This window comes from Muntiacus reevesi, chromosome 4 (genome assembly GCF_963930625.1).
Source record: "Muntiacus reevesi chromosome 4, mMunRee1.1, whole genome shotgun sequence".
Lineage (NCBI taxonomy): Eukaryota > Metazoa > Chordata > Mammalia > Artiodactyla > Cervidae > Muntiacus > Muntiacus reevesi.
The window spans coordinates 74084553-74112426 of record NC_089252.1 but is presented as its reverse complement, the minus strand read 5'-3'; the positions used below and the strand labels follow the sequence as shown (position 1 = coordinate 74112426).

The 27874-nt window shown below is 45.6% G+C and overlaps 1 protein-coding gene across 6 annotated transcripts in view; it reads right to left on the bottom strand.

Moving 5' to 3' along the window:
* Window positions 1-27874, bottom strand: part of TRAK1 (trafficking kinesin protein 1) — a 99049-nt gene that overhangs the window by 31321 nt on the left and 39854 nt on the right. For all 6 annotated transcript variants that reach the window (XM_065933106.1, XM_065933108.1, XM_065933102.1 and 3 more), the window contains exons 3-4: window positions 8093-8169; window positions 1694-1810 (exon numbers count right to left, since the gene is read on the bottom strand). In XM_065933106.1, coding sequence (XP_065789178.1) covers window positions 1694-1810; window positions 8093-8143 — 168 coding nt within the window. In that variant the 5' untranslated portion in view covers window positions 8144-8169. The remainder of the gene's footprint in view (window positions 1-1693; window positions 1811-8092; window positions 8170-27874) is intronic.

The following is a 27874-nucleotide window of genomic DNA, read 5'->3' as shown; positions in this document are numbered from 1 at the left end:
GGGCAGGATGTATTCTGTGAAAGGTGAGGAAGCCCCAAGCAAGGGTAGCAATGTGGAGAAACAGCACGTGAGGGCAATAGGTGACCATTTCCTAGTTTCTGACGGCATGTCTCTGCTCAGAGGGGGCCAAGGAGCGGGGTGGGCTAACCTCTCATATGTGGAAGAAGGGGGATTCAGATCAAGATGCTGGAGGCTGGGGAAGCAAGGGTTAACTTTATTTCTTATACCTTATCAGTATCCTACCTCATCATCTTTTTTCATTTTTTCTATTTTTAAGAAATTTTTCACTGGGGGATAATTGCTTTACAACGTGGTGTTGGTTTCTGCCATACAACAACATGAATCAGCTATATGTATACATATATCCCCTCCCTCCTGAGCCTTCCGTCCACCCCACTCCCCACCCCACCCCTTTAGGTCATCACAGAGCAGCGAACGAAGTTCCCTGTGCTACACAGCGGCTTCTCACTAGCTATCTGGTTTACGCATGGTAATGTATATGTTTCAGGGCTACTCTCTCAGTTCATCCCACCCTCTCCTTCCCCCACTGTGTTCACAAGTTCATTTTCTAAACTTTCTGCGTCTCTACTCCTACCCTGCAAACAAGCTACCTCATCATCTTTTTAAAGAGAACCCGGGACTAAAACCTGTCTTTATACAATGCTGTATGTCAATTGTATCTCAATAAAAGTGGAAGAAGAAAAATCAATAAAAATGACAGTAAACCCTTAAAAAACTTTTTCTTACCTGGTGGCTACTCTATTTCATCATATGAAATGATGATTAAACTGAGACAATAGCTGGGAATAGCTTTAATGAGGAACAGGTCTCAGTACATCTTAGGGACATGCACGAGGGCATCCCCTCCCACTAAGAAAGTTTCTGATAGAAAATAAGGGAGAAGAAATGAGAAGAAGGAAAGCAAATCAGAGTCCTCACAGTTCAAATGCCCTGTTCAAAGGATAGTTAAGATGATGGCAAAGACGCTACCGAAGCGGGACCTGATTCTAAGTTTCTTACTCTTGTTGCAGCAACCCCACCTGAGTCTGCAGCCTTCCTCCTCCATCCACACCACATCCCTGCTGGAAAACCAGGGCTGCTCTGCTGTGACCTCAGCCCCAAGTTCCACACAAATTGTTCACAATGATGGGGGCTGATGACACCAGCCGAGATTTGTATCATTGAAATGGTAGGGTTTCTACCATGAAAACAATGGGCTACTTTTGGTTTTGTTTTACAAACACAAAATTATACTACTGTACTGACGAAGGGGCCATCACTGCCTCGCTCTGCAGCATGGCTGGCCTCCAGCTGAGGTTCCTTCTCCACCCACCCACACCCACCCCGGCTCAGGGAGCCCCACTCCTTGCTGGAATAGCCTGTGTGCGCTATCACCAAAGCTCTGAGTGCCTTTCTCAGCCCACAGGGTGATCTGAACTCTTGGAGGATAGGGACTGTGACTGGTCCATACTGTGGGTCTACTGACCACATGAGGGCAGGTCCAGCTTGGGCCATCCTGTCCTCATTGTCAAAAGGGACAAATGATCAGAAGAGATGGCAGAAAGTCGGCCCTCTGTGTCTGGGCTGGGCTTTTCCCAACAGGAGCCTGTTCTAGCATCACTTTCTTCGGCTGTACCCACGGCACCCAAGGCCCTGCAGACGGCTGCTCCTGCAGAGGCCGCCAGCGCCTCACCTCCTCCCTGATATGCTCCACCTGCTCCTCCAGCAGCTCGTTCCTCTCGGTTAGAGTCTTGTTCTTCTTCAGCAACGACTGGCCAATCCGAGCAGCCAACTCTAGATCCCGCTCTTTCTGTGAGAGGCAGAAGTGAGAACAGAAATTGAGAAAACCCATGCATCAGGCAGGAGCCCACAGGACTCCATGTCAATGAAAGAAAACAAGGGTGTTTAGCAATAACAATGGATTACTGATTCACCGTCCATGCACTGGCCTCTGATACAAGTTCAAAGAGCAGCTCACTCAGTGACACGGACCCCAAACAATGAAAGGGAACCTTCCAATCTTATGAAAACAAGTCTCTTCCTGCAGGGAAAAAAACGTGCTTCCCAAAACCTTTCTATGCAACTGCTTTGGGTCTCTGTGTAATCACTTGATAACCTGTCTTCCCACCTGTGGGCTGGGCTATAGTCTTATGAGTGCCCAGCAGAGGGAAACACTTGGGAGCTATTTACGGGATGAATGAGTGAATCCAGAAATTCCAAGTGTGCTAAAATAGCCAAGGCAGCCTCTTTGGCATACTTAAGTTAAGATGGAATTTACTGAGTTCCTTAGATTCACTGCGTATGCAACAAAAATATTTAAAGTGACTCTAAAATAGAATACAGTTTTTTTTTAAAACTTATGGTTACTTAGACTTTATTTTTTTAAAGAAACAGCTCTAAGAATGGAGAAATAATGCATAAAATCACCCTACTTCAGAAACAAAGACCGTTGCAGGCACAGAATTTTCTGTTAGCTCAGCAGCTGACATTTAGGGCACAGCAATGCACGGAGGAAAATCTTTAGTGGCATATGAAGGTCCAGCTGCATTTATGGGAGGAAAGCTGGCCTCTGACAGTGGACACAGTGGGGTGGATGCCATCACCAAATGCAGACTTATTGATCCTTGCTGATGAAACCACTGGCCACTATGTGTAGATTCATTTGCTCACTTACAGGTTGGCATGGGGAGGAGAACTCTGGAAAGTGAAAACCTTTTAGAAGTCTATGCTAATTATTCTGCTCATTTGGTTTAAAAAAGCAGAAGACCAGGGACATGTAGTTTTGAGCAGAAAAAAGCTGGGGAGGAGTCCTAGCTTCTGATAACCGAGTGACCTTATGGTTTACACTTAACAAGGATCCTCTAGATCCATTCTTTCCAAACACAGATTATAAATATCCGTAGGTTGAGAATCATTCTAGTCATGGCAACTGACATTTTGTTTCAAACGACATTCAACAGCACAGAACTGACATACCAAGGTGCATTCCATGAAGGAAGGTTATTATCTCATGTTTAAATGTCACTTGTCACGTATTTACCTACAACCTAAGAGGCATTTCTTAGAGTAGCTATCCATCCAAAGTTTAGCTGCTTCATGTGAACTGTTCTACCCTGTAATATGAGAGTCTGGATTCTGGTTGAACATCCCTGGGTCCTGGTTCCCTTGTCTGTGAGAAAAGGACGGGTGGAGGGGCAGACTAGCTGAAAGACCCTTTCAAAGCATCTTCCAGCTTTATGGTTCATTGAGTTGTAAGACTTTTCAAAATGCAGCTTTTATTTCCAACTTTTTTCATACCCACCAAATTATTTCATGCAATGGAATAGTAACACACCTTCCTTCGCTCATCATGGGAGTTTCGATGAATTATGAGCAAAGCATAGTTTGGGGGTACTGGATCCAATAGTGATTTAACTCCCTGGAGCTCTTACACAAACGATGGTCTCTCTCCCCTAAGTCTTCCATGGTCCTGAAACCTGTAACTGCTGCCACTACTGTCCCAGAAGACAGCTGGGGGTCATGTCAAGTGAGTCATAGATTCATCCAACTCCTTCCCCATCTGTGCCTCCCCGTCCTGCCCTCCCAGGGAACAAAGGGGACCAGTGAGTTTGCCCAATCAACCGAGATGCCCCTCTCTCTGTGCATTCATCTGCACTGGCTTCCACATCAAAGCAGAGTCCTTATCTCAGTGGCCCTTTATCATTTGTCAGACGCAACAGTTGTGCATAATTGGCACCAGCAGGAAACGACCCATAGAGATTGTGTGAGGGAACCCACTTCTCCAGAGGCTGCCCCCAAATTACCAACTAGTACAGGTGGCTTGCACTGGCTGCTGTTGTTTAGATGCCAAGTCACGTCTTTCTTTTGCGACCCCATGGACCGCAACACGCCAGGCTCCTCTATCCATGAGATTTCCCAAGAATACTGGAGTGGGTTCCCATTTCCTTCTCCAGGAAATATTCCTGATCCAGGGATTGAACCCGGGTCTCCTGCTTGTCAGGTGGATTCTTTAACTGCTGAGCCACCTGGGAAGCCCTTCAGCTGGCTACGTCTCAGTGAAAACTGTAGCCCCCCACTGCCCAAAATCATGGTCTCCATAACTCTCACTCCAGTCTATTAAACCTCTCTACTAGAACAAGCCCTCAGACTGAATACCCAGCAGGTGTTTTATGCTCTACGGCTCACTGTCTACTGTTCTGTGTTGTTGCCGTCACGCATCCAAGCTGCTAAGATCCTGTGCACACAGACATTTCATACACAGATTTCAGTGCAAACAAATCAAGCCAAAATCATAATGGATAAAGACAAGCTCAGCAAGGCACTGCTGAGCACATGAAGGACGCCGAAGGCTTCCCACGGCACACAGAAGCCAGAACCCAAGAGGAATGGGGAGCAGGCAGGGGAAGGAAATAAGTGGGGGTGGGCTCATCTACAAAGCCCCCCAGCCCTCCCAACCTATGCTGATACACCCCAAACCTCAGACCCAAGGCTTCCTTGCCCTACTAAAGGGACGACTCTCACTCCGTCTACACCCCAAATCTAATCTTCACAGTAACATAAATAAAATGCTCTGCTGGGGAAAAAAAAGGAAGTTACAACAAAAATATTCAGAGATGAAATGAAAACCTTACACAAAAAGGTTGTGAGAAGGTCTCCGGTTTTTCTCAGGCAAAAGGTTGGCTGGGCTTCTCTTTAAGAATTTCAGGAATGAAAGAGTCTCATTTCTTACAGCCAGCCAACACATGATAAATATTTACTTCTAAAACCAGGAAAACAGGTAGGAGATGACCGCTGGAGCCAACTACAGTGAGAAAAATGGAACTGTAAACACACTGTGACCCTTGGAAATAAGATATTAAAATAACTGGTTCTTAGATTCCCCAGGAGATGGCAGCCAGGTGGGGTTCAATCTGGCTCTCTCTACTCCCTATCTACATCAAAGTTTTCCTGAAAATTTAAAAGACTGTGATTTGCGTCTCGGCCCCATTTACCAATGAGCTGCCTGGGATGGCCCCGGAGATGGAGAATAGCCTGCTTCCCACACTGAGCAGTTGACTCATCTCATTCACCCACTTAAGGATGAAAAGCATGACTAAGGAGCCCCCAGAATAACCCTCTCCGTAACTGGGGAGGAGGCAGCGTTGCCCAAAGGTAAATTCCGAGCAGTAGCAAGCCAGGGCAAGCCGCAGAATCCTCTTCCTCTTCAATGAGAAGCAAAATCTTCGGGCCGGCTGAGGGCTGTGCGTGGCATCCTATGCAGATCCTGCTGGTACCCCATCTGCACGTGGCAGGCGTGCAAAACCCAAAGAAACAGCACCAAAGCCAGGAAGAGTGCAGCATGGGACAGCTGCCACGTGACTGGGACAATCAGACTTTAACCAGGAAACCCTGCCTAGTTCCAAAGAAAGGCGGCAACTCAGATATGATTCTTATCAGGAGAAGGACAGGAATGGCGTTGTATATAAAACACACTGATGCACCCAGACCATGGCCAGGGGAAGTTGCTAAAAATAAAACAAAGAGGGCAGAGCAAAGAGCCACCTGAAGAAACTGCCCCAAAAATATTCTTTTCAACAACCCCCCAAAATTTTTTAAAACCATGAAAACATATTTTTTATACAGTGACACTCATTTAGGAAATTAGCTGTGAATTGTTGATGACCAGAATCTAAACACAGGGCTGGAGTCCCAGTCTCCTCTGAACACGATCCTCAAACATCCAAGCAGAGATGGGTCTGGCCCTGTGAAAGCCTCACCCAGCCCTGCCAGCTCACACTCATCAGGAGCCAGGAACCATGGGCCCTGGACACTCACTGAAGTAGCATCCCATTAAAAAAAAAAAGTCACCCAGTTCATGTTTTTAAAGTAAAAATGTCTCATTGACAATCAACTAACCATACTCTCCAGAACTAAATAAACATGGCAATAAACAGCTACAGCCAAAAGCAACAGGGCCACAGTGGTTAAGGGCCCAGGCTGGAAGACAGCTGTACTACGTGGACATCTTCTGTTCTCTCAAGAGTAGGTCCCTTCACTGCAGGATGGGGCAGCAATGGCATCTACTTCTGAGAACTAGCGTAGAATTAATGAGATGATGCACTACAACAGCTAATTCTCAAAGTTCACCCTTATGAATAAGCATGACCACAGAGGCAGGCATTTATCTAAGGCCTGTCATTTCCAAGATTAAAATGGAGAAGGAAATCAACAGGGTTCCCGCCTTGGAGAAACTTCTAACCAACGCAGCTGGAAGAAAAAGCAAACAGAACAACAGGATAGCTTACAAACTCAGGGCAGGTGGGGGCACGGACTACCTGTGGCTGGGGTGTGTGGCAGCTTCAGAGGTCCCCAGTGAGCCCTGTAGCATGACATTCAGAGGCAGGAAGAGACAGAGGGGCCAGACGGTGCAAAAGGTCACAGGTAGGAGAGAAGGAGGCAGGTACCGGGGAAGAGTAAAGAAGAGGATTCAGGAATGTGGTTAAATGGATGGCCTTGAATGCCACGCCAAGGAGTTCTGAGTGTCGGGTTTGGGGCTGGGCCAGGTGATTACAGAGGGTTTGGGAGGGTGGCAGTTGCAGAGAAGAAAGGGAGAAAACTCAAAATCTCATGCCAGGGCTCCAGGAGCCATGGTAGTAGCCTTGGGAAAAAAATAATAAAGCACAGACACAGGAGCACCTTCAGAAGACTGACTGGGTGTGGGGTGAGCAGTGGATTCAGAAACAGGGCGCTGCTGGGGAAAATGGACGCAGCAGAAAGGGGGCTGTGAAAACCATTTTCGAAAGTTGGTGATGTTGACCGAGTTAGCCTACAAGCTGCTCAGACAGATGCAATTGGAGACCCACCAGGGGGCTGGTGCCCCTAAAATGCCTCAGCAAGGGTCCTGTCACACAGCCAGAACATCTAATCTCACTTATTTGGGACTGAGAAATCTGGGATTTTCCTGACATGCAGGTGGTCAAGTGGGTCTCCACTCCTGCTCTGTGTCAGCCCCAGTGGATCTACCAGGGGGTGGCCTTCAGGAGAATGAGAGGGAAGTGGGTACCCGGGGAGGTGGGCCCTCAGGAATGGGGCATGGGGGTGGATCAGAAGCATCCCATCCTCGGAACAGGTAGGAAAAACCTGGGTGTACAGAAGGGAAGAGCCCAGGGAGAGAGAGAGACATGAAAAATGGGGTGAAAAGACCGTCCCCAACCCAAGAACAAAACCTCAGGTCCCACCCTGTTGCTTTGTCCTGCCACTGGCTGAAAACGAGGGTTTCTGTGTCCCTCATATCTTTCTACTCTACTCCTCTAGAAGGGCTAATGAATAGTCACATGACTCCTATCGTGCTAGATTCCAGAGCATAAACCAGGATCTAAAAGTTAAAATCTCTGCATTTGAGGCCTGATTTTGTGGGGAAAGCGGAAGAAGTTTTAAAGATAGGCATTTATTCAGCAAATACTGAGAACCTACCATGTTCTGGCCTGTTCTAGGTGTGGGGATACACATAGTATACTCATCTGCCTCTAGAGACCATCAGAGCACCTTAATTCGCAAATGTCAACAGGATGCTGAGAAGAAGTTGAGAAAACCATAGTCTCTAAAATGCCTGCAGCTCATCTGATCCTAAGTAAGTTTCCTAAATTTTTCTTGCGAAGCTTGTTTTGGCTATTTCCATGCCGACACTGCATAGTAACATTCCCTTAACCTGACTAAGTAAAAACACAGTACAACACAACAAAAACATTACAAAGATATGGATAATGATGTCTTTTTTTCTGACATTTTTATATACATTTAACATATATCATTAGTATATATTTTAAGAGTTTATAAAACGTCAACTGGGTATTCTATAGCAAGTATATAAATGTTACCCTATTCCATTATTAATACATTCCTTTTAAAATCCAAAATATCTTGTACAAAATTACAGTGACTAAAGCCAACACAGCTACCAGCTCAAAAAATAAAAGCCACTGGAATCATACTCGGAGAGGGCTCAATTTCTGACACTCTTCACCAAGAAAAATAGTAATGTCTGCTTTAATCGATATAAATTATAATCAGTCAGTTATAAACGACTCTTTTTGCCTTTCCCCGAATCACTTACCTCCTCAAGAAGCCGAGTTACAGCATCTATGTCATTATATGTTTTAGTCATCTGGCCAACTCGTTCAGCACATAAAACTGCAAGAAATAAAAATGACCATGTGACTACTGATGCTACAAGTCTGCCAAACAAATGACCCACCCAAAAAAGTGGCTCTAACTTATGTTGTCGTGAGTACAAAGGGCAGTTGGTTTGGCCAGGTTCAGCCCCACTGGGTTTGATGCCAGAGCTGTGTGGGGTGAGGGGACAGGGGTCTACTAATCACTGCAAAGCCTTGACACTGCATATGTGTGTGTGTGTGCATGCACATCCGCACGTGCACACGCGGGGGTGTTGCTGAGAGCAAGGCGCTGGAGTGGAAAGGGGTCTGACCTACTATCCGGTCAGCAAACCAAAGTGGGTCAGCAGCACAGTGAGTGATATATAAACCGCCAGAAAGAGCCCTAAGATCTAGACCCCACTTTCTATACAGACCCACGCACGTGGACACAGTGGGTCCTTTCCAAAGCAATTCTTGGTATCAATTATTAAACAGTCTTAGCTGATAATTTCATAATGGCCCAGCCTCCTCTTCCCCAAATGGCCTAAATTCTAAGGCTCTGCAATTAGTTTCCAAACCATGAAAACCAGGGTGATAGATCTTTTTTTTTTTAATCCACACACACACACTCATACACAGGGTATTTCATAACATATGCCATTTGTTTAAGAGGTCTTAAGAGGCTGCCTCCAGGCCACTTCAGGACTATGTCTTTGTTTTTCCTTTGGGGAAAAAGGGTGTGCACTGACAGAAGGCTTTAGTTTCCAGAAAAATCTCAGGGTTGTTTTATTTTAAATCATTGGCAAGGAAATGATTTGTAGTCTAAATACCGTGAAGGTAGCATGGGTTTTATTCTGAGGAGGAAGGAATGAAAGCAAATGGATTTAGAGTCAAAGTATAAAATTTTTTGACACCAGCCACATAGGGCCAAATAATAACTTGTTAGTAATTCCTCATAACTAAGACTCTAACAAATAATTCTTTTAAGAGTAAAAGACTTAGGTCAGCTTTCGCAACAACCCACTTGCAGTCACAGCCCAGGCAAGGCCTTTGGGAATTGAAGTGTATTTCTAACCAAACTCAGTAGCATCACTAATGGCTAATTGCAGCTGGAAAGCAATAGGTCTCTAAATATTTTATAAATGCAAGCAGAGATCATCCTAGCGGGTGAGCTCAGAGAAATCGGATCTGTTGGAATGATTTTCTAGTTTAAGGAAGAGACCTGAAATCTGGTTCCAAATCTGAAACCCTCCCAAAACAGGGCCCTCTGAGCCAGGATGGGGGAGGGTTCTTCTGCCGGCCTCTCCACCCAGCGCTTTATGGCAGAAACCCTCTGGCCGCTGGCTGGAGGAAAAGCAAGGCAAATGTACAGGGTTGGTTAAAACCAGAATTTAACTTGATGGAGATGGAGTCTAGCTCAAATTGCTCTAAGCAGTTCATCAGCTCGATGTCACAAGAAACTCTTAAGTGCAGAATCCTATGGTGCAGACAGGAGCTGGTTTTCATGATGCACGGCTGTGATGCTCTGCAACGGTGCAGACAAGACCCAGAGGCTGTCCAGTCAGCTCCCTCTAGAAGAGTATGGCAAGCCGGGGCATCAGCGGGCAAAAGGCCGCTATGCTGAAACCTGTGCTGTGCTGACTCCAGGGCCAGCTAATGCCCACCCTAGCTCTCCTCAAAGGACTAGGTCCTTTGCTTTCCTGGAAAGAAAGACAACCAGGCTACATTTTAAACTCATCTTGGCTCTATGTTACCCTAACGTAAGAGAAAAAGACTCAGAGCAGTTTTTTGCTCTGGGATTGAATTAATTGAAAACTATATTTACATTTTAAAGCTGTTTTTTGAATTGAGATCACTGTGGTTAATTATGTGTAGATAATCATATGCAGATGTAAGAAATAACAGAGATTCCATATACCATTTACCTGACAGTAACATTTTGTAAAATTATATCACAACCAGAGTACTGACAATGCTACAATCTAGGAATTTTACTCAGATTTCTCCATTTTACCTGAACTCGTGTGTGTGTGTGTGTGCGTGTGCATGAGCCTGTGCACCTGCACATGTGAATATTAAGCTTTATATGATTTTATCGCTGGTGTAGGTTCATGTATCCACCACCACAAGGACCCGTTGTATTGCCCTTTCATAAAGCTATTTTTTTTTAAAGATTTAACATGCTTTAACAACTGAACCCAATAAAACCTACACCTGGACTGGGGTGTTTTCCAGCATGAACCAGTCAGGCATATGTCATCACCACATACATAGTGACAGGAGGCGAGGGGTATAGAATGATGCAGAGACCTCCAGGAGGCTCTGAGGTCCCTGACGGCCCAGCCACAGAAGTCAGAGGCAGAAATGAAAAACTACTATGGAAGCATGTGCTCTGTTATTCCAGTTACGTTTTCAAAAATACATATAATCCCAATGGTGAGGGGGTAAGGGAATACAGATTTATAATACACAGAAAAAAATAGAATAGCCATCCAGTTCAATTCAGTCACTCAGTCATGTCCGACTCTTTGTGATCCCATGAACAGCAGCACGCCAGGCCTCCCTCTCCATCACCAACTCCCGGAGTCCACCCAAACCCATGTCTACTGAGTCGGTGATGCCATCCAACCACCTCATCCTTTGTAGTCCCCTTCTCCTCCTGCCCTCAATCTTTCCCAGCATCAGGGTCTTTTCCAATGAGTCTGCTCTTCACATCAGGTGGCCAAAGTATTGGAGTCTCAGCTTCAACATCAGTCCTTCCAATGAACACCCAGGACTGATCTCCTTTAGGATGGACTGGCTGGATCTCCTTGCAGTCCAAGGGACTCTCAAGAGTCTTCTCCAACACCACAGTTCAAAAGCATCAATTCTTTGGTGCTCAGCTTTCTTTATAGTCCAACTCTCACATCCATACATGACTACTGGAAAAACCATAGCTTTGACTAGATGGACCTTTGTTGACAAAGTAATGTCTCTGCTTTTTAATATGCTGTCTAGGTTGGTCATAACTTTCCTTCCAAGGAATAAGTGTCTTTCAATTTCATGGTTCCAATCACCATCTGCAGTAATTTTGGAGCCCCTCAAAATAAAGTCAGCCACTGTTTCCACTGTTTCCCCATCTATTTGCCATGAAGTGATGGGACCAGATGCCATGATCTTAGTTTTCTGAATGTTGAGCTTTAAGCCAACTTTTTCACTCTCCTCTTTGACTTTCATCAAGAGGCTCTTTAGTTCTTCTTCACTTTCTGCCATTTGGAGAGAACTGCAAATTTTAATTTTCTTTTTTTACTTTATTTTTTGTAATGACCATGCCCTGATGGGAAAAACATTACTTACAATATTTTCCAGGAAATATTTGACTACAATATAGGGTACTCCCTGAGGTAACTTTTAAGAGTAATTCATAATAGCACCATCCTACATTTACCAAGCATGCTAACTACAGCCTGGCCTTGTTCCTAGCCCTTTAGATGGATTATCTCATTTACTCCTCAGAGCAAAAAATACTACAGGGTAGGCACTCACCTTAACCCCATTTTACCAAAGAGAAACTGAGGCCTAGAGAGGTTAACTAACTCACCCACTGTCACACAGCTAGCAAATGGTGAATTTCAAAGTAAGAGGAGACTCCTAGCAGAGGCAGCAGCTAACACTTAAGGAGTCCCTGCTATGTCCAGGAATTTAATGTGCTTTTCTTGTTTACCCCACAGAACAATTTGCAGGGTAGGCACTATTATGATGAGTATTCTATGGATGAGGAAACTGAGGCTCAGAGAAGTTAAGGACCCAAGCCAAGGCCACAGCAAACAAAGGTGCGAATCCTGGGGACTGAGCCAAGGCCAGTGTGGCTCCTGTATCAAACTAGAGAGCCATAGAGGATTCCAGGGCATGGTTGAGGTCAGCACAAATCAACAATGTTCAAGAAGCATAAAGAAAGCAAAAAGCTCCTGTGCTTTAGGTCAGATCTGTGACCCTGGTGACATGAGGCTCAGGTTTTCATAGGAGAATCTACCAAGGCCATGTGGCCCTGGGCAAACCCCATAATTATGTCTTGGGCTTCCTCTTCCAAGAAATGAGGACTAACAAACGATGCTTTAAACAGTACGACAAGCATAGTTTGCACTTTTCAAGCACCAATTTTCCAGACACTCAATCTACAATAAACCATCTCAAGTTTCTCTCTCCGTGAGAACAGTATTTCAAATAGAAGTTGCACTTCTGAACAAGGAAGCTCTACCAAATAAATCTACTTCCCTCCAAAAGGTATTGAAAACAAATGAAAACTTTATGCTCAGTGGGAGCCAGACATAAAAGACCATATATTGTATGACTCCATTCATATTAAGTATCCAGTATAGGCAACTTATAGAGGCAGGCCGCAGATCCATGGTTCCCTGAGATGAGGAGTGGTGGTGGTTTAGTCGATGAGTCATGTCTAACTGTTTGTGACCCCATGGACAGTAGCCAGGCTACAGTCTGTAGTCATGGGATTCTCTAGGCAAGAATACTGGAGTGGGTTGCCATTTCCTTCTCCAGGGGATCTTCCCAACCAAGGGATTAAACCGGGGTCTTCTGCAATGCAGGTGAATTCTTTACTGACTGAGCCACCAGGGAAATCCAAGATAAGAAGTAGGAAAGGGAGTTAATTGTAAATAGACATAAAGGATCTTACGAGGTGGGATGGTGGGGGGCGAGATGTGAATGTTCTAAAACTGAATTATGGTGATTGTTGCCAACTCTGGAAATTTACTAAAAAACACTATAAATTATTCACTTACAATGGGTGAATTTTACAGTATGTAAATTATACCTCAATATTTTAAGTTATCATCAAATTATATGCAAACAAGCACCCCTGGGCTACATATGCCACAGCCAGTCATTTCAACAGAATGTGACAAATGCATTCTTTCTTGATCTCATGATGGAGCCTTTCTACAGCCACAAGAATGTTCTCAGACAGCAAAACTGTTTAGGAGTAGCAAATCAGTGATTAGAAAATCAGCATTGATAAATGGTACATAAATGAACTAATCTAACCCACATGGACTAGACTATTTTCAATTAGATAATTTTCATAGCATTTGCTTAGATGGCAGAAGTTCACGGTACATCCATAACGCCAGCTCTTTCCAATTTTCACTCTTATACTTTCCTCAAGTTACAGCCACTTCTTGGAGATTCAGCCATGCCCTTCCCTTGGCTGTTGCCCTTTAATATTTTCAAAATAATTTAGACTTGGCCCAAAAGCCCAAGTGTATTAACTACTAAGACCTATAAGACACACATGATTTGGCTTTAAATGCCCCCCCTCAAAAAACCCCAAACCTAACTATTTTCATGCAGCCCTTGATGTGTGTATAGGAATAGAGTGAGGTTCACAGTACTATAGTACTTGGTAATAAAAAACAACGCTCATTTGCCTGCAGTTAAAACAAAATGAAAAAAGAACAAATTCCTTGTTATTTCTGTTTAAATGGCTCCATGTCCAAAATGGCCAGAAGCATAATGAACCTAATGCTTACAAACGTCCTATGTCCCTTCCCACCTATATAAGTCACATGATAGCCCAACACATAGTTGATGCTCAAAAAAGTGGAAGAGTTTCTTTTACTCCCAGACCAGTCTTTGCAAAGAAAGGCTCATTTCTAACTAACCAGAGGGCCCAGAGAGGGCTGAAAACATAAAAGCTTGGTGTATGTCTCATCACCTCCAGATGAACATGTATCTTGGAAAGAAATTCCCTCCCCACCAGGCTTCCTGCATAAAAAAGAAGACATCTGGAAACAGGCCAAGTTCAAGCCCAATGTGATATGATGAGGCACAAAGCTGCTAAGAAAGAAGCTGCATTAAAAGAAAGGCATCAACTAATAAGCAGTTGTGGTCCTAGGCCAGAAGCAAACAGGCAGACTGCCGGCCACGAGTTCTCACAGGTGAAAGCTGCTGGTTGATCATGACGGCTTTTAGGGACAGTCTCGGGGATGGCGTGGTGGCAGAGGCCAGCCCAGAGCCCAGTTCACTGCTAACGGCAGTGTGTTTGGTCATGAGCAGTATCCGCATGGTGCTGGGTCTACGCACTGGGAGGGGGGAGCGAGGTGTCACTTGCCAAGCGTGGAGACCTGACAGGGCAGCTCTGGCTACATGTGCCTGCTCATCAGCATCGCCATCAGGTGAGATGAGGGTGTGACGACGGTACTGGCTCACTTTCCTTTGCCAGGGCTGTCTGAGAGCAGGGCACCAGAGCAACTTACTGAAGAGGCTGGGAAGAAAAAAGAAATTACTATCAGGTATTTACAACAGGCTAACAGCTTCCAGGCGGAGAAGGCAATGGCGCCCCACTCCAGTACTCTTGCCTGGAAAATCCCATGGACGGAGGAGCCTGGTGGGCTGCAGTCCATGGGGTCACGAAGAGTCGGACACAACTGAGCGACTTCACTTTCACTTTTCACTTTCATGCATTGGAGAAGGGAATGGCAACCCACTCCAGTGTTCTTGCCTAGAGAATCCCAGGGACGGGGGAGCCTAGTGGGCTGCCGTCTATGGGGTCACACAGGGTCAGACACGACTGAAGCGACTTAGCAGCAGCAGCAGCAACAGCTACCAGGAGCAGTTTACAAATAACCATCTCATTTAAAACCAGAACAACACGGTGACACAGATATGACCTCCATGAGACACTGTGAGGCAGAGAGAGGAGCCAAGTGACTTGTCCAAAGTCAGACAGGACCTAACTATGGACTTGAACCCGGTATGTTGGATATTACAATCATCCACCCCGCCCTAGACTGGAACACTCAGAGTTGACTTATGGGAGCCATTCATCACCCGGGTATTTAATGAAGGCCTCCTCGGTGATATCCAAATGGCTCATTTATGGACTGCTCACCATGTGCCCAGCAGTCTGCTAAAGTACTGGATGTCTACCACCTCCTTCAATGTACTACCATAGCCCACATTTTAGACATGAAATTACACAAGGTCACAAAGCTATGAGAGGGTCTGGTTCTATTTGAACTGGGGCTCTTAAGCACAGCTGAGTAAACAAAATGAATCCTACCCTTGAGGAATTTAAGCCCTAATTGAGAAGGTAAGACAAATTAGCATAATACAGAGGAACCAGCAGGAAGCGCCAGGTGGGAAAAGCTCTTAGGGAGTTCAGATGGCTAGGGACTGGGGAACAGGTACCACAAAATGCACAGCTTTGCTCATGGCCAGCCTTGGGGTGACGCTGTTACCTCTACCCTAGAAAGAGCCCTGAGCAAGGGACATGTGTGGTGCAGCCATGGATACTGTCAAACAAACCCCAGGCTGAAACCAAGGTGACGAAAACAATGGGCAGAGAGACCTTTGTAACAGAGGTGAGGTCAGTGCTGATAAGCGAGGCCAGCTCCTTTCTCTAATGTGACCCTACAGGGCGGAGTCCTGCAAGACGCTCAGTATCACCACACACCCCAGGGCCAAGGCCTGATGGGGCTTTCTCTCTGGGGTGGACATTCCCACCCCACAAGACATCACACCGATGCTGCTCCTGTGCCTCACCTTGGGATTCTTCACTGAAGAACCCGGACACATGATGCTGGACACGTGCCCGAGGCACTCCATCGAGATCTGGGTTCCCACTGTCTAACAGCATCATTTGCATCTCGGCTTTTTGCAGATGATAATTACTGGGTAGTGCTCAGCCCCTGAAAACTGGCCTGTGTCCAAAACACTGACTACTGACCGGCAGCAGCCACCTCTGATGAGGAGACGTGTGCTCTCTCACAGTTCCAGGGCTCAGTAGACCCCAGACCACGCCACACGCTCTTTTCAAATCCTGCCACCCGAAGGCCATCCTGAATATACCTGCCAGGAAATCGGTGACCAATCTGGTAGTTGGATGACAGTCTCAGAACCATCCAGGTGAGAAAACACGACAAAGACCCCTCCCTCGAGAAAGCGGGAGAAAACTGCCCATAACACACCACAAGGGCGTGATGAGAAAACTCCACTCTTCACCAGTGTCTTCCTAGAGCTGGTATCACAGCTTGGGCACAGAGGGGTGTGACCACTGCATCATTGCTCAGCAGCACTGTGACTCCCCCTGCTCCATCTCAGGGATGGGGGAAAAACAAGAAGGCCCACCTCAGAGAATGCCATTCAGCCAGAAATCACTTGAGATCAACTCAGTTTCTGCACCACATAAGCCGCCGGGGACCAGAAGGACACAGAACCTAGACATCTTCTCTCCTGAAGACAAAAAGAGCCATGCTGCCTCTGATAGCTGTGTGACCCAAGCAAGCTGCTTCTCTGGGTGCTCCGTGGGTTAGGAAGATGATGTGAGATAATGTGAGGCAAGGGCCCATGGCTCTACTAGCTGAGAGCCCAGGTGTGGTGGAGGGCAGACCCCACGGCGGGGTGAGGGCCCTGTTCTGTGCTTACAGTCCTGGGACTCTGGATAACCTATCTGAGTCTCAGCTGCTTTGAATGCAAAATGGAAATAATACTTATTTCAAAGACTGCTTTGAAGATGAAATGAGTGACATCAGGAAGCGCCTATCACTCCCACAAGGTGACCTAGGAGGGACCAACATATGTCTCCTGTATCCTTGGCTACCAATATTAGTGTTGCTGTTCAGTCACTAAATCGTGTCCAACTTCTTGTGACCCCATGGATTGCAGCATGCCAGGCTTCCCTGAGCTTCCCTATCTCCTGGAGTTTGCTCAAACTCATGTCCATTGAGACAGTGATGCCATCAACCATCTCATCCTCTGTCATCCCCTTCTCCTCCTGCCGTCAATCTTTCCCAGCATCAGGGTCTTCTCCAATGGGTTGGCTCTTTGCATCAGGTGGCCAAAGCACTGGAGCTTTAGCTTAAGCATCGGTCCTTCCAATGAATACTCAGGGTTGATTTTACTTTAGGATTGACTGGTTTGATCTGTTACCCCAAACTAATTTTATCCTTCAGTTTTCAATCAAAAGCACCTCTTTAGGAACTCTTAGCAGTGTAGGAAACCGCCTCAGAATCCAGGGAACACAGTTGCATCTACATCAAGCATGTATTTTCACTATTCACAGAGACTTCTCTTGCACACGTGGTAGTGTGACAGGATCAGAAGGAAACAGTCCTGCCCAGTGAACTCCTTGCTTCCAGCAAAAGTGGACACAGAAACCAAGCATTCTGAACCAAATCCCTGTCTTCCTGATCTACGCCACAGACTTCCTCAGGCTGGGAGCAAGCCTCGTAAATTTTATTTTCCAAAGAAAACTGAGCACATTGACAATGAAGTGTGCCTTCCATATCCATGGGCTGTACATATGCAGATTCAACCAACCCCAGATTTTAAATAGTCAGAAACAAAGAAAATTCCAAAGAGTTACAAAAAGCAAAACTTGAATTTGCCACTGCTGGCAAATATTTGCATAGCATTTACAAAGTATTAGGCATTGTATCAATAAGTAATCCAGAGATTTAATATATACAGAAGGATATGTGTAGGTTCTATGCAAATATTGTGCCATTTTATATGAGGGACTTGAGTATCCATGGGTTTTGGTATCTATGGTGGTCCTGGAACCAATCCCCTGTGGATACTGAGGATCAACTGTATCTTTCTTTTGCAGTTACTGTCTTAAAAAAAATATTATTTTTACCTTCTGGACAGCTAAATTGGAGAAGGAAATGGCAACCCACTCCAGTGTTCTTGCCTGGGGAATCCCAGGGATGGTGGAGCCTGGTGGGCTGCTGTCTATGGGGTCACACAGAGTCAGACATGACTGAAGCGACTTAGCAGGACAGCTAAAAGCTCTTTTATTAGAGAAAGGAGGGAAATGGATGGGAACAAATAAGAGGCCAGGAAGAGACCTGTAACAGGCTATCTTAAGAGGGCAAATACAGAGCAGATCCCCAATCCTCCCCTCCATCAAATCTGATCACAAAGTAGAGACCCTGGCATCTGTGAGGCATGGGCCAGCACCGGGCAAAGTGCACCAGAATCATGCAGAGGGTGCATAAAACCCAGACTGCTGGGTCCCACCCCAGTATGTCTGATTCAGCACGTCTGGGGCTGGACCCAAGAATGTGCATTTGTAACATGTTCCTGGGTGATACGGCTGCTGCTAGATGGGACCCCACCTTGAGAACTGCTAGCACAGTATTTAAGAGCGGTCTATGTAGGGTCCTAGAGCCAGTTTACATAGGTTGAAATCACCTACGAGCTGCGTTACTTCAGATGAGTTGCTCACGTTTCTTCTTATAAGCCTATATAATGGAAAATCATAACAGTCCTTAAACTCCTATGCTTACTTCAAAGATTAAATGCATGAATTTAATTAAAGTACTTGGAATAGCACTTGGCATATAGTAAGTACATAATAAACAGAGGTTATCATCATCATTATCATCTGGCTTTCAGTTTAAAAAAAAAGTTTTAAAAAATATATATGAAATATATATAAAATATGTGCAGTATATTTTTTCTTCTCTTGATAAGGATATATGATACTTCTCTAGAACCTACTATAACCTTTCATTTAGAATCATATGGCTCAATAATTGATTTGAAAAATCATCTTACTATGCTTTAAGACAGCAGCTCATCTCATACTTTAAAGTGCACAGGAATCCCCTGACGTTCTTGTTAAAATGTAGATTCTGACTCAGCAGGTCTGGGGTGCTGCCTGAGAGTCTGCATTTCTAACAAGCTGCCAGGTGATGTGGACACCCAGTCCACATGCTGAGTGGCCTGGCTTTAAGGGACACAAGCTGATCTAGTGAGGTCTGGGCTAGCCCTGGTTCTGTTAGAACAGATAGATGCCTTTCTCTGGATCATTTCCAGGAACCCAATAAATGCACAGTCCCCACTGGGCCGTCACTCCTCTCTCCTTTCACCTCCATCATCTCCTTCAGGGAAGGACTGGGTGGGGCTCCAGGCTTCAGCAGTGCTCCCACCTAGTAGTAGTAGTGAAAGTCACTCAGTCGTGTCTGACTCTTTGCAACCACATGGACTATACAGTCCATAGAATTCTCCAGGCCAGAATACTGGAGTGGGCAGCCGTTCCCTTCTCTAGGGGATCTTCCCAACCCAGGGATCAAACCCAGGTCTCTCACACTGCAGGTGGATTCTTTACCAGCTGAGCTACAAGGGAAGCCCCTGCTCCCCGCTCCCCTTTGCCAATTATACACTTTTAACTGTCCTATAGGAGAAGTGCTAATATTTCAGGGTAGTAAACTCAAAAGACAAACACGTTCAGTATACAGCCAATTATAAACTGTTTAAAAAACAAAAGTTATTGTAAGACATGGAAACAGGCCTTCAGAGAGCAGAATTTTGAAAAAAATCTTTTGATTGCTTTTACTCAAAACCTAAAGAACTTCCCACAGTCACTCTTTAAACATTCTGTTTTACTCCCCCCACCTCCTCTACAAAATCTCTTTTTCTAGGCTTTGAGTCAAAACCCCAAAAGCCCAACTAAGAAGCTCACACTCAGCATTTGGGTATATCTTTATTTAATACCCTCCCTCTTTTCAAAAAGCAGCACCTCTTTGATAAAGCCTGGTGGTAGGTTCCCAGGTAATTCCAGTGTCAGCCCTTATATTTTTTCTATTAGAAATATTTCTCTCTATATATATATTTTTAAAAAATCCCTATTTCAAAATGGTGATTAATAATTTTTTAAATAAACAATTTCCTAAAGTAAACAAAAACATTTAATAATGACTCAAGTTTCTATTAACCCACTAAAACTCATTCTGTCAAAAGAAAACAATGAAAACTCTTAAAACAGAGTGCTAAGATGCCACAAAGAGGGAGGGCACTATCGATATTTGCAACAAGTATGAATTTCAAAGTTAATTGAATTGTAGTTAAGCAACAGAAGCTAGACAAAATAATACACACTGTTGATTCCATCTACATAGTTGAGAACAGGCAAAACAAATCAAAGGGGATACAAGTTAAGACAGTGCGTGGTCTTCCAGGAGGGAGGTGTAAGCTAGAAAAAAAAAAGGGGACAAGGAGACGTCCCAGAATGCTGGAAACACAGCTTCTCTCTTGGTGGCTTTACAGTCACCATGTAAGACATGTGTACTTGACCTTATACTCCACTGAGGAAATAAAAGACTGCTGTGAGACCAGTAAAACAGCCAGTTCTATGTAGATGCTAACAGGAAAAGGATCAGACTGGAGTAAAGAACAGAATTTACCCTCCTCCAAGAGGTCCAGGGCTTCCTGATGCTCCTGGGTGGGCTTCCTCTCTTCATTCTGGCAGTCATACTCAAAACATTCTTCTTCTCCCACATCTCTTAGGGACATTGCTGAAGTCGCCCCAAAGCCAAAACATCACCCTAAGGTGCTGCCCTTGAGGGAGCTCCTGGCTGCCTTCCCGGAGGGGGCATTGGGGCCGGAGCCCCTGGGGCGCACGCAGGGCCCTGGTGGGGGCCACGGACATGCCCCGGCTCAGCTGAAATGGAGGGTGTGCACAGGGCCACTGGCCCATCGTCACCCAGGTGGACCCGGAAGGAGGTGGCTCCCAGAGCCAGGAGGCGGGGCGCAGGGGGTGAAGCACCTATCAGGATCGGGAAAGCCCCGCCCACTCCTGGAGCGGGGCTGGACGGAGGTGGGGGGCGGGGTGGCTCTGACAGGTGCGATGGAGTCAGAGGGGAGGGGAGTATGCAGGTGCATGGTGTCAGGCCAGCTATTTGCATCCAGATTCTTCTCCCACTTTTCCTCCCCCAGAAGCAATGACGAATGGTGACCTCCTGGAAGTTTCACTGAGCGATTGCAAAGGCTAATGCCAACTATGCCTCAAGCAGATACCTACACCTGTCTAAAGTTGGGGCTCTGGCAGAGGAGGTGCCCTGGCGACTGATTGCCCAATACTCTCCGATGAGAGAGCTTCTGTGGGTGTGCCTCAAAAGGGAGACAAATCTGAGTGTGACAACAGTATGACACAGTGCTCAACAGGGAAGGAAAAGACCGTTTGGGTTTCTAGCAAGAGGAAAAGGGGAAATTGCAGTAAACATGACTTGTGTTAAGCCTAATTCACCCCAGTCTTTCTTTGGTAGTAATATATTGCATTTGCTCTTTTTAAACTGCATTTTATAAACTCCACTCTTACTCTATATCCATGGTTTCACAGCCAAATTTATAAATATTTTTTTCTAATTGCAGGATAAGAAGGGGAAAATCTATAGCCTAAAAGTTTGCAAAGTTGCCTAAAAAAAAGAATCCAGTTTTATTGCATATCTCATGATCAATTCCTTTGCACTGTTTGATTTTGCCTGTAACAGTGAAATGGCAGGTCCTTCCATCAAATCCACTGAAACATGGCCTGAAGCACTGGTGTCTCAGAGAATCACAGCATATTCTACAATTCCTGGGCATTAGCCACCTCCCCGCTACACCGTGGCAGGTCTCTCTGCTCCTAAAAGCTATAGCAGGAGGCCCAAACTACCTCTCTGGCCAGTTACCTCCCTCAGGTAACCAAGAAGGCCTTTAGCAGAGGCAAGATCGTCAGCAAGAATTCTCTGTACAAGTTCAGGAACTTGGTCTTGTCCATCTTTGAATCCTTAAGGCTGCAGATCCTTCTTAGGCAGCTAAAAATGTCCTCTACACGGAATCACTACCTCCAATAAAAATGAATAGAGAACCACAGACCAGTGCCTATAGACAGAAAATGAAATAGAATAAAGATTTTATTTAAATTAATACCTAAAGACATATGCCTTGACAGGTTACTTTTCTGGAACCTGAAAAGAATTGCTACATTTACAGTGGTAAAAATGTGTTGTTTATAAAAAGTCGGGTCAGTGGGAATTCAGTGGCAGGAAGCACAAAATCACATTTGAAAATCTTCATAAGTTTATATACAATGTTTATAAAGGCATACACTCTGGGAGGGGGGATACTTTCTTTAATCTCAATTGACGTTATCAAATTGGGGCTTATTAATTCAATTCAAACGACAGTGAGTCTTAAGGCCTGGGAAGGGAGGGAGCGAGAAATCTCCACTTCGTGCATTATTCATTGGTGAGTATCAGATGGACTATGAGATGTGCAGGTTACTGGGTGGGGCTTCAGTATATACAAATGAAAACAAGAGCTGATTTCATGTATGTGAAAATACTATTAAGTGATTTTATTCATTACCAAAATTGGTTATATTCATCTCTTAACTCAATCCTAGGCTACCCTTAGTAAATGATGTCCAAGTCTCTTTGTATTATATAATTTAAAATATATATATGCAAATTAAAAATAAATTTAGGACATGGTGTCATGAGCACAAGACCACTCTAGCCTGCCCCTGTCACCCCTATTCTCTCAGTTCCCTCATTCCTCAGGTACTCCCCACCCCCACCTCAAACCCCGTCCCCTTCCTTTGCCCCACATCCTCTGCAGGAATGTGAGGGAATTCTCCAACCTCATCCACCTCTGCATTCGCTTCAAGGTTAAAGGCAGAGATGGGCCAAAGTGCATCTTCTCGGAGAGAACAGTTTTTCCAAAAGTCAAAGCAGAATATGACACTTAAAGGCCAGCAAGAAGGCCTGGCCTTCCCTGTGCCAGGTGACAGACAGACCACGGGACATGGACGTGGGGCGTGGCGCTGAGGGCGGCCCGGCCCTCCCTCGAGAAGCTGCTCGCCCCAAGAGTCAAGCAGCCACAGTGTGTGCTGTCCATCAGTGAGGACCAACGCAGGGGCTCGGAGCAGGAAGGAAGGGAGTGCGTTCGGCCCAGGTCCGGGGAAGTTCAGGGCTACAGGAGGGACGTGTCACTTGCCTCCCAGTGGGCAGAGGGACCTCTTCCTGTGAGGCTCCTCTCCAGCTGTTTCACACACTCCCTGAAGCCCCACCCTCCTCTGTCCAAACAGTGGTTGCAAGCCACTAGAGCTACCTGCTTACGTTGAAATCTCAACTGATTAAAATGAAATAAAGTCCAAAATTCAGTGACAGCAGCCACATTTCAGACACTCCACAGCCACAAGGGGCTAGTGGCTACCAAACTGGACAGCACAGAATGCTTCCATCATCATAGAAAGTCCCAGAGCACAGGCACGCCCAAGGGCTGCCCCTCGTCTTTAGACAGGAGCTTGTCACTCCTGGACCTGCGCCTCCCCTATAGCCTGTTCCTGCTACACCTCCTCCTCCACAGTCAAGAGTCTCCTGCCCCTCTGTGTCCCATGCATTTTGCTTCACTCTCCATGAGCGTCACTGTCCTTTTACTTCTCTGACCATACAGAGCAAGGTGGCCATCGGTCAAGGTCACTTCCCCAAGGCCCTTGCTTCTGCTATTTAAAAAAGAGAGAGAGAGAAACAAAAAGCTCTAAAACCTTAGCCTCTATGCTCCCTCTGGCCCTCTCTCAGCTCTTGAGCCCTTGGCTTCTACATCTAAGGAAGGACATTATCTCTGCTTTACTAAAGTTGCTGATAAAAATGTACAGCTACATCACATATTTACATTTAACTCTTAAAAAAAAATCCTCTTAGCAGTCATTCAGAAAAGTGCTATGTCTGGAAAGGGAAAGTCAGTGTCTACCTCCAGGGGCACATCCCACAAGAAACATGAAAAATGGGGCCTGCTTACATGCGTTTGACACAAGTGCAGGAAAGTCAGAAAATCATCTCAAAAGCCTAGTAACAGTTTCTCAGTGAATGCTTAAAATATCTGACAAAACCTCACTCACAAACCAGTTACCCTGACCCTGGGTGACTTTTTAGAGTTCACTGCAATCGGGGAACAGCATACATGCTACCTAAGTGTAACGCCATGGATTTTCATCATGGATAAGAAGTTGAAAGAACAACCACTGTGTAATCTGCCTAAGTGTTTCCATTTACAAAATCAATATGAACTACCCCCATCTCCCACCCCAACATTCAAACCTGTAACGTTGCAAAAGGGGGCACAAGGGTGAATGATTACAAAAGAGAGTACAGCAAGAAACAGGGTCAAGAAACTATACCTTGTTCAACAAACCAGTTACCTTTTCAGAGGATTTTTAAAAAATAACTTAATAACTAGTACTATTTCTGAAAAGATAAAAGTAAGCACTGGCCTGGCACTTCGCTGGTCACGAAGAGCATTACTTTATTTACATGCTTTTACCAGTCCTACAAGATGGCTCTGCCCAGTGGGATTGTCCCCATTTTCCAGATGGGAGACTTGGGTTGATGGAGGCTTATGGGGTCCCAGGATGCGCCTAACTGCTGATAAACAGAGACAACAGGCCTCTAATGGAGTCGCTTGTGCTAAGCCCCGGGGGCAGTCAACCAAGACTTAATACCTGACCTAATTGCAGCTTCAGCCTCTCCCAGGAATGAAGTCTTAGCCAGACAGTCTGGAATTTCCTGGTCAGCAGTAATGAGGTAATTGGCCTGAGAGACCCCACTCGTCCCCCAAAGAAAGATGAGATAATCCTTTTTCTTGTCCCCGCTGCCTTCTGTCTACAAAAGCCTTCCATTTCATATAGCTCCTCTGAGCTTCTTTCTACTTGCTAGATGGGATGAGGCTCAACTCATGAATGGTTGAAGAATGCCAGTTTTATCTTTATCAGTTGAGTTTTGTTTTTAAATACCACACAGCCACAGAGAATGCAAAATGGGCCTCAAAGGCAGACTCCAGGCCCGTGCTTTTCCTGCCATTCTGCCTATTTCTAGAATAATTATGAAAGTACACTCTGTTTCTTTAACTCAAGGACATATATTTGAACCCAAACCTTTCTGAAAATTAAAAAGACCTCACACTCTTTCTAAGCATACTTTTCTTAAGTGACCAGTGGAGCCAAGAAACAACCTAAGATTTCATGACAGACAGAAAGAATTATCTTCCAGACCCCTGTGCCTGGGGATGGTCTCCATGGCACAAGCATATCTCCAAGCATATCTGCTGCAAAGAACCACCTACAGCATGCACTAAAGATTCTGATTTCTCAGGGCCTCTCCTGGTCTGGACTTAGTCTGGGAATATGCTTTTTAAATAATGGGGTGACTCATGACTTGCCAGGTTTTAGAAGTTCCTGCAATTAAGAGATGGACACATTTAATGTGGGTAACCAAGAACCTGTTTGATGCTAGAATTTTAAGCTATAAACGCTGAGTACATGTGTGCAAATTCTGCTCAGGCCACTGCTGTATTACTGTGTTGAAAATCAACCTCTCCAACTGCTTACTATTCTAAGCTCCTGACCCATGCCCCTGCTAATACCCTCTGGGGTCTGATTGTGTTTGGGGGGCAGGGGGGCAAGACAGTATTAAACTTCACAACTAAAACTCATTAAGGGGGAAGGATACAGTCAGTAGACTGAATAAACCTCAAAAGAGAACAGCAGCCATTTCTTAAGTCCACATTTAATAGTGCGGTCCCTAATTGTCCTGCAGTCTATATTCCCACTCTTATGTATTACTTTTTCAGTGCTAACCTTGCAACTTAAGTGCAAGTCAGTAACTATGACCTAAATGATGATTTTGCATCTTTTTTTAAAACATTTGACTCGTCTTTTGTTATTACTATGGAAAGCGCCCTGGAAGTTTCCCTATTAAAGATTCCAGTGATAAATAATAAGAGAAACAAAGCAACGCTGTGTGTCTAACTCCTACCTGGCCTCCTCACCAGGAAGTTCAGAACCAGGAGATGAACGGGCTATTCAAAGACTGCTTTGCAGTTTTAAAGATGCATAAAAACAAAGGCACATTGCCTCCATTTCCAGACTAACCTGGTGAGGTCAGGAAAGAACCCAACTAGTCAGACGTGTATAAACAAGCACCGTCAATATTAGCATATTCCTGAATTCCCCACTCCCTTTTGCGGGCTTTCCTAAACCACATTAGTTCTGAGCTTCCATTCCTTTGATTCTCCCGTTTTGCTAACTACCTTTAAAATGGGATTATGAAAATGTCAGTTGTCCCAGCAAATTCCGTCCCAGTGGCCTTCTCCACTTCATCCAAATTGGTACGGAGGAGAAAAGCAACTATTTCACTCAGCATACACTCAGACAGTAACTGCCATCAACATTTATTTACCCTTGGACAGATGAGCTGCCTCTTTTTCTGTTTTCCTTTTCTGCTGGAAGAAGAGAGATCTGGCTGCCTGGGGCCAAAAGACTCAACCAAGAAACAGCTGGGTAAGAAAATCCTTCTGAGAGACACCCAGACAAGACCTGGCCTCTTCTCACCCTTCAGATTGAGCACCACGAGTGACTGCCTTCATTTCCTCAGACAAGGGTGTAAAATAAAGCTGGACAGTTTCACAGTTAGGGTAAGACAGTGAGAAACCTTCCCCCGTCACTTCCGGGGCGGCTCTGGGGGAGCCATGGCCACACCCAACACCTCCACTGGGAGGTTACTCCCTCCGCTGTAACCAGGGTGCCGTGGTCCGGTGGTCCAAACTCAAAAAAGTTATGGAGGGTTCAGCGAGTCACAAATCACCAAGGAAAATTCAAGAGGTCAGTGATGGAATCTGAAAAGAAGCACCCCTATAACTGCCTCCTGGAGTTGGGTAATAGGATAGGAACTTGCTTTAAGAATAATATACCCAAAGTAAAACAACTGAGTCATCTTTCCCCCTCTCGACCCTGGGAGCTGCCCACCATCATCATCACTCAAGACGTTTACAGATGCACAGGGACTCGACATAGCAATGTCTGCATCTAATGCTCGGGGATGGTGGGGCTCAGCTGGGGAAGTTTCTCGGCGCATTCAAGTACCCACCCACCGGCACCAACAAAGCCTTTTGGCCTTTCTTCTGTGGCTCACAGTCAAGGCCGAAATTAGCAAATACAGAGATAATTATGCAGTTCTTCAGCTTATTAATGAGGCCAGGTCCCAGCCTGTTACATCATTCAGGTTAATCAAATGTAGTCATGTTAGAGTGATCTGAAACTCCCGATTCAATTAAAAAGCAGTTACCTTACCTATTACTGGCTCGTGTGGGCTGAGAACATTATGGTCACCAGGGAATGGACCCTTCAGGTATATAGATATTGGGTCCTCTTGTGTGTGTGTGTTTATGTAAAGGCATAGATAGAGGGTCACTTTAAAAGAGAAATTAAAGACGACAGGTTAACTGTGTCATATACAATTTGATGCCAACCCCCTAGGCGCCCGAGGCCCCTCCCATGTGGCCTGAGAATGCACCTGAGTGCTATTTCCTGGTGTCTGGAACCTCCGGAGGCTGCTCCAGCCACAGAAACTCCGCCTAGTCTCCTCTGGAATGCACCACACCCTCCCTGCCCAAATGCAAAGGATACAGACTCTTCTAGCCCCTCCCAGCATCTCCCACCCCCATCTCTGTGGGATCCCGCAAGATAATTCATTTGACTTGACTGCCAGGTGGGAAGCTGCTCCTGCCTTTTTTCCAGCCTCCCCTGGGCTCCCAGGTCTGGGCCCAGGAAAGCTGGATTCTCTAAGGCCAGAGGACCACTTCCTGAAGATACTAGTCCCTGGACCATAGATGATGACATCTCCACTTGCACACACACACATGCACACACACACATATCACCCCAGAGAGAATTCAATCCCATTGAAGTGCAATGCTCACAAGCCCAGCACGCCAACACCATCTCCAGACTGGCCAAGGAGCCTCCCCCCATCACGAGCCCTGCCCACCTGCTGCCCCCCCTTCACCACGCCTTCGCAACGGTCAGAGCCATGCGGTGCTGCTCCTGTGCCCTCCCTCCTCCAGTCTCCCCAGGAAGGTTCCAGGACACCCCCTCCCCCGAAGGGAGACAATGGCCCTACACATCCCCGCTCTGTTTTGCAGGA